The sequence below is a fragment of the Culex quinquefasciatus genome, chromosome 3 (genome assembly GCF_015732765.1).
Source record: "Culex quinquefasciatus strain JHB chromosome 3, VPISU_Cqui_1.0_pri_paternal, whole genome shotgun sequence".
Lineage (NCBI taxonomy): Eukaryota > Metazoa > Arthropoda > Insecta > Diptera > Culicidae > Culex > Culex quinquefasciatus.
In genome coordinates this window covers 26863509-26875832 of record NC_051863.1, presented here as the reverse complement: position 1 = coordinate 26875832, position 12324 = coordinate 26863509, and the positions used below count along the sequence as shown (strand labels likewise).

The 12324-nt window shown below is 35.6% G+C and overlaps 1 protein-coding gene across 1 annotated transcript; it reads left to right on the top strand.

The window, feature by feature from the left end:
* The first annotated feature begins 3762 nt into the window (after positions 1-3762).
* Positions 3763-5162, top strand: LOC119768913. Its single transcript, XM_038260705.1, has 2 exons — positions 3763-3954; positions 4026-5162. Exons 1-2 carry the CDS (start codon positions 3763-3765, stop codon positions 5160-5162), a joined length of 1329 nt encoding a protein of 442 aa, XP_038116633.1.
* The last annotated feature ends 7162 nt before the right edge of the window (positions 5163-12324 follow it).

Sequence of the window (12324 nt, the reverse complement as noted above, 5' to 3'; positions counted from 1 at the left end):
ACGCCGTGGAGGCAAAACGGAATATAAATTACCTTCATATAGTAAGTATATTTAAAATTTCGTCCGTAAATTGATCACAAGACTTTCCAGCATGCTTTCATTGCACTGGCTGCGTTTGTGTTGGATTAGATTTCGTTAAAAAAAAAACTTGAAACTTGTAAACAATAATTCTAGAGTACTTTTTTAAAACAACCAACGCACCACGGGTTTCGTACTCCCAGAACTGGGCATTGGCATACAAGAGGATAAAGAGCACGGTACGCTAGTAAAATGGTACTGTGAACGGACGGAGAGGATAAATCATGAAATTACTTATCGGTCACCATGGTTCGGTATCAAAGAGGTCATTTGTCCATGTAACCCACTCAATGGGTAAGCACTCGCGCCAAATAGTACATAGGAGATGGCGTCGCTATTTTTAAACCACGTTTTCCACTTTTTCTCCATCAAAACAGACTATTTTATCGACGTAATTTTGCTGGGCGAGATAAGACGCCGTTTTTTAGACGATGACTCAGCACTTTTCCACTCTTGCACTTTAAAAAACCAGATGGCAGCACGATGTAACGCCACGTCCCTATTCCTCTCGTTTCTTTTCCCGCTTGGTCTTCAACTTTGGGTGTAGGACCTTTTGAGAAAGTAGGTGAGAATTGAATCAAATCAAAATTATTAGGATCCACTTGAATACATCAAAAATAAAAAAAATATCTGGGTAATCATCCATGACGAAATCCAGTCTACAACCCGCTAAGAACACCATCTCCACGTGAATGCAAAAAATGGAGGGAAAAATGAAATGGTGTTTTTTTGCTGTCAAAATTGAGTAATTATATTGAATGTGTAAGCTTCAACTTTGACAGAGTCACAAAATTGATCAGAAATCCCTCAACAAAGGTTGAACCTTTCTCATCGCATTTTTATTATTAAATGTTTTTGGCTGTTACAAAATAATTAATGGCATAAATAAAAGTTAGCAAACAACTCTCCTTTGTTGATTTCTCTGAAAATTGTATTTCGTTATTGGAAAATTGGTCGGAGAATTTAGTGTGTTGAAATTATTATTATTTTTTTGTGTGTGAAACAAGTTTGGAGAAAAATCAACGATGCAAAATGGACTCGTCTACGGAGATTATTATTTTTTAGGAAAACTTATAAAAGTTGATCTAGATTTGAAGTGTGACATTGCGTGTTATAAGTATAGGGAAAGCGTGACAAAGGGGGGGAGGGGGGATAAATTTTGGCTGATTTTAGCGTGACGTACTTTATGGATGAAGCCTATGGAGAAAATCAAAAAAATTTATCCAGAAAAACATTGTTTCTGCCAGGTGGCGCGGATCTCGCCTAAAATTGTCCAAGTGTGAGATTCTTGTAGGAAATTTAATTTCCTACAACTTTGTCGAAGGGTGCTAGAAGATCCGAGTTGATCTTGATGAGTTATTAGCAAATGGGTAATTCTCTACCAACTCACACGAAATCGGGAAAAGTTGCCCCGACCCCTCTTCGATTTGCGTGAAACTTTGTCTTAAGGGGTAACTTTTGTCCCTGATCACGAATCCGAGGTCCGTTTTTTGATATCTCGTGACGGAGGGGCGGTACGACCTTCCATTTTGAACATGCGAAAAGAGGTGTTTTTCAACAATTTGCAGCCTGAAACGGTGATGAGATAGAAATTTGGTGTCAAAGGGATTTTTATGTAAAATTAGACGCCCGATTTGATGGCGTACTCAGAATTCCGAAAACGTATTTTCATCGAAAAACACTAAAAGTTTAAAAATTCTCCCATTTTCCGTTACTCGACTGTAAAAATTTTGGAACATGTCATTTTATGGGAAATTTAATGTACTTTTCGAATCTACATTGTCCCAGAAGGGTCATTTTTTCATTTAGAACAAAATTTTTCATTTTAAAATTTCGTGTTTTTTCTAACTTTGCAGGGTTATTTTTTAGAGTGTAACAATGTTCTACAAAGTTGTAGAGCAGACAATTACAAAAATTTTGATTTATAGACATAAGGGGTTTGCTTATAAACATCACGAGTTATCGCGATTTTACGAAAAAAAGTTTTGAAAAAGTTACTTTTTGCGTTTCTCTTTGTTTCGTCGTCCGTGTCTGTCGCGGGTGACCATGAATGGCCATGATCGATGACGACCAACTTTTTCAAAACTTTTTTTCGTAAAATCGCGATAACTCGTGATGTTTATAAGCAAACCCCTTATGTCTATATATCAAAATTTTTGTAATTGTCTGCTCTACAACTTTGTAGAACATTGTTACACTCTAAAAATAACCCTGCAAAGTTAGAAAAACACGAAATTTTAAAATGAAAAATTTTGTTCTAAATGAAAAATGACCCTTCTGGGACAATGTAGATTCGAAAAGTACATTAAATTTCCCATAAAATGACATGTTCCAAAAATTTTACAGTCGAGTAACGGAAAATGGGAGAATTTTAAAACTTTTTAGTGTTTTTTCGATGAAAATACGTTTATTTGAATTCTGAGTACGCCATCAAATCGGGCGTCTAATTTTACACAAAAGTCCCTTTGACACCAAATTTCTATCTCATCACCGTTTCAGGCTGCAAATTGTTGAAAAACACCTCTTTTTCACATGTTCAAAATGGAAGGGTCGTACCGCCCTCCGTCACGAGATATCAAAAAACGGACCTCGGATTCGTGATCAGGGACAAAAGTTACCCCTTAGGACATAGTTTCACGCAAATCGAAGAGGGGTCGGGGCAACTGCTGTGTGAGTTGGTAGAGAATTACCCAAATAAGGAAATATTTTAGCTAGGAATTCAATAAGTTAAACAACTACACAGCAAAAACTCTTCTGGAGACGCATGGTTTGTCAATAAATCATATGTTTCTAAATTCATTGATACTTTTTGCACATTTGTTCTTTCGCCATGCCTTCGGATAATCGATACTTGGGATAGTCGAGTCAGGACTGTAGTAGTTTTTTTTCTTAGAAATACTTTTTTGAAGATTTCCCGGTTTTGGCAACATAAAAAATAACGTCTTTTTGCCCAAAACGGGAACGCACTGTATATCAGTGGTCAAAACAAAAAAAAAATGTTTCTGAAAAAACATATTTCTTATATTCTATTTCAGTCTGAAGGACCCCTATCACTTCAAAGACAGAAATGGTACCAATATAAACTCAAAAATATGACTCACTCATCAGAAACAATTGCAAATAAAAAATCTAATTCAAACCAAACCACTCGCATTTTTGTCGCGTCTAATTATGATTGGAGTGTAGATAAATTAACGAGCTGTTCCACACTGTTATCAGACCAGAAGCTCAATAATTTAGAACGGTCCAACGTTTGACACGCTCGGCAAGTTCGATTATGACTTTTTAAATATTGTCTGATCAAAGGGTCACTCGGGAGGTTAATAACAAGGCGATTTGTCATTAGCCGTGACTAGCGCAACAGAAAGAACTTGAGGACAATTTATATGCAAAAAAAAAACGAAAAGGGTTGAGATATGTACAAATGGGAGGGGGGGGATTTCAATAGCTCTTTGTATGATTTCACATAGATTTCGCTCGTTGTTAGGGGAGAATGTGCTTCTTTTGATTTTAGAATTTGAGTACAACCTTGAAAGAACATTTAATTTTTCTGATATTAAAATTGTGTTATTCATCGGGCTACCTACGTTGGAGCCAGCCACAACACAATTTTAGTGCTCCGTTGAATTTTCGATTTTTTCACGCCGCGGGTGAAGTGTTTAATCGCGAACTTGCCGCCCGGAGATGCCCAAGCGTGGCGCTAGGCATGGCAACTCGAGTGCACCACCGGGGACCTCGCGGAACCCGTCTCCTGGCCGGATTACTAAAAACAATCTGGCCAATAGTCAAATCAAGCCTTCCACCGCGGCGACAGCGTTGGAAGGCATTGACAAAACAAAGCTGCATCCACACTATCGCAGCCCGTACCAGCTACGTGTGAAGACAGCTAAGGCAGGCCGGCAGGCCTCCGGCGTCCCTCCGTCACCCCCGTCCCCACACGCAACGAGTTCGAGCCGCTGAGTGGTGACGATGAGGACAATGAAGACGACTGCAGCACCAGCAGTAGCGACGACGACGACGACCCTGCACGCGGGTCGAAGAAAGCAGAAACCAGCAAAACTGCGGCGAAGGAAAGAAGACCTCCGCCGATATTTGTCGTCGACACACTAGCCGATCATGTGGACGAGCTACTGGAGGGTCAAACCTACTGTTTGAAGATCGGCAAGAAGAATGTGCAAGTGATCACGTTGTTAAGGGCGAATTACGATAAAGTGCTGATGGTCCTCAAAACAAACAACGTGAAATACTTCACTTTCGATCCGGCTGAAACGGTGCCGGTTAAAATAGTCCTGCAAGGGTACACGGACCGGCCAGTGGAGGACCTGGCTGGGCACCTTGCCGACGTAAACGTTCACCCCCGGGACATCAAGGTGCTCTCAAGAACGACTACGGTCACGGGTACTCACGTGCTGTACCTACTCTACTTCGATCGTGGTACCGTCAAGCTCCAGGATCTCCGACGGAAAAAAACGTTGGACGGTTTCTGGGTGACTTGGAGGTATTTCTCAAGGAATTCGACAGACGCAGCCCAATGCCACCGTTGCCAAAAATTCGGCCACGGCTCGAGAAATTACAACCTCCCGCCGCGCTGCGTCAAGTGCGGTGAAATGCATTTCACGGAGAAGTGCAAACTTCCCCAGAAAGCGAGGCTGAGTGAAAGCGACGCTCAGCAGCACCGGTCGCGTGTCAAGTGCGCGAACTGCGATGGCAACCATACAGCGAACTTCCGTGGCTGTGCCGCGCGTAAAGCATATCTCGAGGAGCAGGCTAAGAAGAAAAAGAAGCTTCCAGCGACCCAGCCGCCTCCAAGATTAAGCCCAACCGTTCCTGTAGCTGGACAAGGCGCGGCAGATCGGATTACTCCAGCGATTCCTCCCGGCTGGGGAGGTTCCTACGCAAGCGTGACCGCGGCGAGCGGTACAGTTCCGGAACAAGCAGCTGTGTCCGGAGATGACCTATTCACTCTGCCAGAGTTTTTCGCCCTCGCGGGAGAAATGTTAACTCGTTTTCGTGCCTGCCGGAACAAGGCAGAACAGTTCATGGCTCTGGGAGAGCTCATGATCAAATACGTTTACAACGGATAAGCTGCCTCGTGCAGCGCTGCTCTTCGGCGTCAACAGACACAATCATTCTGTGATCTAGCTTTAAGTTTTCCTCTAACTATCCCCTTTCTATAGCAATTTTGTAGGTTTTTTTTCTAGAACTTTTTCCTACTTGTGATTAGCCTTTAGAATAACCAATTGTGTCGAAAGACAAATTTATCAACACATAGCTGAAAGGACCTCCAAATCTCTATTAGGTTTAATTGCAAAGAAAATTGTGAAATGATTATTTACTTAATAAAAACTGAATTGAATTGAAAAAATTGTGTTATTTTAAATTTTCACCTTTTAAGAAATAAATCTTACGATCTGTATGTTTGAAGAATATACACCTAAAATGAGAACATTTGACTTCATTTTAAATATGACATATCGTGTTTTGGAAGATTTTTAACAACAAATAGAAATATCAATAAGTCATTTCTAAATCATTCTCAAGATACAACCAACTATGGTGACAATAAAGTTGCTGACAGCATCGACTTATCTAATTTGATTAAATTATTATTTGCTCTGTTCAAAGTTCTGCTCGTCACCGTCAATGGAGGGCAGCAAGTGTAGAAATGTAGGTTGCAGATTTAGCAGATTTAGCATCTTTTTTCGATTTACAGATACTAAAAACGGTTGTTTGCATGTTTGATTAGCAACAACAGTTGAAAACGTGAATTCTTTCTAATCCAGCAATCAAACCATCAGCAAACGTGATGTCATTCGACATTAAATTCAACTCTAATCGGATTTATTGACAATAATTAAACCAAATTTACAAAAATAAACACGTGACGTTCAGCATTTCCACAAGGCTTCCTTCCCAGCTTTGATTCAATGTTAATCCTGCCCACAGGCCACATCAAGCTGATGTAAATATTTGGCATGTTTTCAACACCTCAGGGAAAACACGACACGACCTTGGAAGAAAACCGTTATTTCCCGGTAAACTGTCTTATTCTTACGAGGTCCCTCCTCCGTTCCTCCCAGATGGGAGGGAAATGACCTGCTTTACATGGTGCGACGACGAAACCGGCCATGGACATTGCGTCACTCGATACGGCAACAGTCTGGGACATAAGCCGTTGCGTGCTGTCCACCGTGGTGCAATGTGCCCAAATCCTGTTAACATTCAGTACCTTTTATTTTGGGTAAGTTTAGTTGGGGTTTGGACATTTTGTTTAAATTTTGAATATGAAACAAATTGTAGATAAGTTGATTTTTTTTAATCATGTTAAAAATATACAAAAAAAAACTCTATCCACCTCAATTCCTAAAGAAAACTCACCTGTTTCACAGCAATCACCGGCAAAAAAACAATTGTCACGTGTATCTTCGACCTGTTGTCCGCAAGTCTGAGCCATGCGGAATGTCGAAAGAAATTGCCAAATCACCGGTGGCTTCTAACAGTAACACAACCCAAAAAAAACACACACACACACACTTTCCGCGAACCGAAGTCCCGCAAGTTTTCGGAAAAGTCTTCCTGACGCAACATTCCTGGGTGATGTGACGGTGTACACGAAGACACGCACTAAATCATTTGGGGACGATACTTTCAGGGCCAAAAATACGCGCCAGTTCCCTGATTTAAATGCTCACGTGAGCATAAGCCACGCAGGACTCGTGTGTCACGTGGTTGGGTGTTGGGTTGGAGTTGGAAAATTGAGGGGTTTTGGGATATTAATCGAACAAAATCGAATTAAATTCCTCCCTCTATAAAATGTTTCGACATTTTTTTTTAATTTCCCGTGATCTGTGGTCATTTTGAACAGCTGCTCTATTATATGGCTTTCCAGTCCTTATCAAATGTTTTTTGCGTCATTTTCTCATTTTTGTATTTCTTAAAATGCGTTATAACATACTTTGAGATATAAAAATAATAAGACGCTACCAGAGAGACGCTACTTTTGGTATACTTAAAAAAAAATTAAAGATCATCGTTAAAATTTTGAAGTTATCGCAGTTTCAGCGAAAACATAGCTTTTTATCTCGTTTGCGTCATATCAACAACATTTCAATGAAAAAAGTGTTTTAAAATGCATTAAAAGCAGTTCTCTCAGATTTTGGTCATTCGATTTTTTTGTATTTTATAATCCGACTGAAACTTTTTTGTTGCCTTCGGTATGCCCAAAGAAGCCATTTTGCATCATCAGTTTGTTCATGTAATTTTCCATACAAATTCGGCAGTTATCCATACAAAAATGATGTATGAAAATTCAAAAATCTGTATCTTTTGAATGATTTTTTTGACTAATTAAGAGTCTTCAGCAAAGTTGTAGGTATGGATACGGACTACACTGGAAAAAAATTGTTAAACGGTAATTTTTTTTTTTGGAAATTTTTTATTTAACATTTTGTCACTAAAACTTGATTTGCAAAAAAAAAACACTATTTTTATTTTATTTTTTTATATGTTTTAGAGGAAATCAAATGCCAACTTTCCAGAAATTTCCAGGTTGTGCAAAAAATCTTTGACCGAGTTATGAATTTTTTAATCAATGCTGATTTTTTCTTAAAATCAAAATATTAGTCGCAAAATTTTTTCAACTTCATTTTTCGATGTTAAATCAAATTTGCTATCAAAAAGTACTATTTTGAAATTTTGATAAAGTGCACCGTTTTCAAATTAAATCCATTTTTAGGTGACTTTTATGAAAATAGTCGCAGTTTTTAATTTTTTCAAATTACTGCACATGTTTGCTCACTTTTGAAAAAAATATGTTTAAAAAGCTGAGAAAATTCTCTATATTTCGCTTTTTTGAACTTTGTTGATATGACCCTAAGTTGCTGAGATATTGCCATGCAAGTGTTTAAAAACAGGAAAATTGGTGTTTTCTAAGTCTCACCCAAACAACCCACTATTTTCTAATGTCGATATGTCAGCAACTAATGGTCCGTTTTACAATGTTAAAATATGAAACATTCGTGAAATTTTCCAATCTTTTCGAAAATTTTTTTTTCAATTTTTGTAAATCAAGACTAGCATTCCAAAAGGGCCAAACATCCAATATTACGCCCTTTTAAAAAATTAGTCTTGGTTTAAAAAATTTTAAAATATTTTTTTTCGAAAAGATCTGAAAATTTTACGTTTGTTTCATATTTTAATTGCTGAGATATAACCTTTGCATGGCAATATCTCAGCAACTGAGGGTCGTATCAACAAGGTTCAAAAAAGTAAAATATAGAGAATTTTCTCAGCTTTTCAACAATATTTTTTTCAAAGGTGAGCAAACATGTGCAGTAATTTAAAAAAATGAAAAACTGCGACTATTTTCAAAAAAGTCATCCAAAAAAGGCCTTAATTTGAAAACGGTGCAGTTTATATAAATTTAACTTTAAGTACTTTTTAATTGCAAATTTGATTTTACATCTGAAAATGAAGTTGAAAAATTTTTGCGACCAATATTTCGATTTTTTGAAAAATCTGTATTGTCTAAAAAAATCATAAATCGGTCAATGATTTTTTGCACAATCTGGAAATTTCTGAAAAGTTGGCATTTGATGTCCTCTAAAACATATAAAAAAATGAAAAAAAATAAAAATAGGGTTTTTTTGCAATTCAAGTTTCAGTGACAAAAAAATAAATAAAAAATCACTAATTCTTTTTTTTACCGTGTAACATTTGTTTTCAGTGTAGTCCGTATCCATACCTACAACTTTGCCGAAGACACTGAATCGATAAAAGAATTCCTTCAAAAGATACAGATTTTTGAATTTTCATATATAATTTTTGTATCGACAGCTGCCAAATTTGTATGGAAAATTATATGGACAAACTAATGATGCAAAATGGCTTCTTTGGGCATACCGAACGCACCAAAAAAGTTTCAGACGGATTAAAAATACAAAAATTAAAATTCAACAAAAAAAGATCGATTTCGTAGAGAATTGCTCTTATACATCTAGGCGTCATCCATAAAGTACGTCACGCTCTTGGGAGGGAGGGGGGTGGTCGCAAGTGTGGGGTGGTATGTGAGACTGTGACGTCACGCTAGACTTTTTCTTTAATACTGAAAATTCATTCTTAAAATATAGATAAAAAAGTTTAATGTTCGATAAATATAGTCATAAATCAAACACGATTCAAGGCTTTAAGAAACAGAGTTTTTGATAATAGATTTCATATACTTAAAAAACTGTTATGGTGATTTCTGTCACTACAACATTGAAAAAAAATCCAAACGCAACCGGTAAAAATTAAAATCTATTTAGATTGACTTCCTAATATAAAAATAATCCTTTGTATTAATCATGCTAAAATTGTAAACAAAAAAACCAGCGGGGGTCCGACAAAACGTGACGTACTTTTCGAGGGGGGTCAGAGCCAGCGTGACAAAGTGTAACATAGGAAAGAAGGGGGTTTTTTTATGGATGACGCCCTATCCACTTGTTTTGCAATCATTAGTTTCCAGAATATCTAAGGCTGGTACAAATTTTATTTCGATTCCCATCTGCTGCAACCTTCCATCGGATGAGGAAGTAAAATGTCGGTCCCGGCCTTGGTTGTTAGGCCGTTAAGTCAAGCCAAAACATGCTAAATACGATTGCCAATACAAATAAAAAAAATTGATTACATAAACACATAAACATACATAAACTTTGAAAAATATTTGCAGTGGATTAAAATTTGGTAGCCATTCACTTATTTCACTAATATTCACTTATTTCAAAAGCACAAAAAGTTTTCACAAAACCATTTATGTTAGTAAAAAACTCAGTTTTTTACAAAGTTGTGATTTTTTCATACATTTAAATACCGTAAACCGGGGTGACTTTGATAGGATTTCAATTTGTTTTTTGAATATTTTTCCAACAGGTAAGGTTTTTATCAAGATTATTATTTTTAAAACATGTACTGGGGTAGGCCACACAAAGTCCATGCACTATTTCGGAAAAAAATGTTTGTTCAATAATGTTTAGAAAAATAGTTACGTTAAAAATTCTTGGTTTTTATTCCGGGGTGACTTTGATAGTCATAGTTTTTCTTGTTAAAATCATATTTAAGATGTTCAAACTTTATTTGTACGTTAAATGTACCATCACTAAAGTAGCTGATATAGTTTTTAAGAAAAAAAAATCAATGTTCATAATTAGTTAACTAAGTGTATAAGCTTTTTAGCAAAATACATATAAATTTTAGGTAAAATTGTTAAAAAGTCGGAATTTTGTCTGAAATTTGTTAAAACTAGTTTTGTTTATAATATTATCGATTTATATTGCATTTTATACTGAATTCAAAGCACGAATCACAAGTTTTCACATTTTGTATAAAATTTGTTCTACTGAAAATGCCTATAAATCTGAAGATTTTTTAAAATTGTTTTTCAAAAACACATATATTTGTTATTTACAAACTTATTTAACCTTCTCCTAGTGGAAAATTTTCCAAAGAATCCGAAAATGCATTCCGCTTTCCGATTCAAAATCATGTTCATTGAGAAAATTATGACACTTTTAGAAGTTTAAAATAATGACTTTCATCAACATTTTCTTAACTATAGTAAACTAACTTTTTAAACTTTTCAAAATTTTATGAAAAGTTCTTTTTGAGGTACTTTGAACATTCTCTACCACGGTCAGTATGATTCTAAACCATTCCGTACGTATTTAAATTGAACTCTTCATTTTGCGGAAAATTTGCAAACCTATCAAAGCCACCCCGGCTATCAAAGTCACCCCGTTTTACGGTAGCAAAATTTTTTTTTAAATACGTAGTTTTGTGATAGTTTTGAGTAAAAGTGTATGAAAAATTCCCGATCATTTGATTCCTCTTTTTTACATTTTTTTTAAAGATTTTGTAATTTTGTGACTCTTTTTTACTTATTTAAAAAAAAATGTCACAACTTTTGAAATGTTTGTAAAACTCCCGACCATTTGATACCCATATTATTTAAAACTAAAATTTTCGTTATTTTTCTACAATACGTTGTTTTGTGCTTATTTTTGAATTTTCAAAAATTTGTTTCATAACTGTTATTGCAATATTAACAGTTTTGATTTTTTTTCGAATGAAAAACATTGCAAAAATACGTATTTTGTGAAAATTTTGTGTAATTTTAATGGCAATGGATAGTAATCATATGCGGGGTAGTGCAAAACCGGGGCATGACTGTATCATTAGGTATGCAATAAATTAAACACAATTCTAAAGTTTTTTAACGGACCAATAAACCAAATATGAAAATTTTGCTTCTTGGGTGTTTTTAAAACCGCCTTGGGCCAAAAACACTTAAAAACCAAATAATAAAATTTGGTTTATTTATCCTTTTCAAAAAACTCAAGAATTGTTCATTGAACTACATTAGATTAAACATTATTTTAAGTACATTATTCTGATTGTATACAATAAAAGAAGCCTTGTAAATTTTTGGATTAGTTTAAACTTGGATTAAAAAAAATATTAATATGATGAATATTTTGCAACAAATTTGGCAAAATCAGCAAAGTATACATAACAGCAGCAGAAGTTTTGTGTTAAGTAAACCATACTTTACATTATGGGTTTGTGCCCTAATGAAATGTTTTGCTCGACATTTATTTGAAATTTCTCAAATTATTTTTTTTGTAAATTAAGCTATTCCATTCATTAGGTTTTCAAGAATAGAGATAAAACACTCTTGCAAGAGGATTAAAGTTTGGTATAAGTAGGTAACAAAAACAAGCATCAAAATTGTTTACCGTCAACTGGGGTGACATTGTGTCTGGGGGGTGAGATTGGGTCATACAAAAATGCTGAAATTTGTATGACCCAATCTCACCTACCAGATCCAAAGTCACCCCTGATGACGGTAGTAAAAAAATTACCAGATGTCAAAAAACTACATTTTGTATGATAGTTTTTGTTATAAAATTATTATATTATTCAACGGGTCAACTTGCAGCTCAATTTCAAAACGGTCTTGCGGGCCACAACATATCAGCCAACGAGACATTTGGCCGCAGGCCATATAATGGCCACACCTTTTTTTAAGTTTTGAGAATACATAGTTCAATGTTTAGCAACAATGTATTGTGGTGCCTTGTTTTTTCGGAAATAAGAGTTTTTTTTGTTTGATTAAGTTAACTAAGCTAATGAAAAAAAATTACATAGAAGGGGGAAATAACTGAAATCATGTAGATTGTTACAAAAAAGAAATCTAGAGTTTTTTTTTAA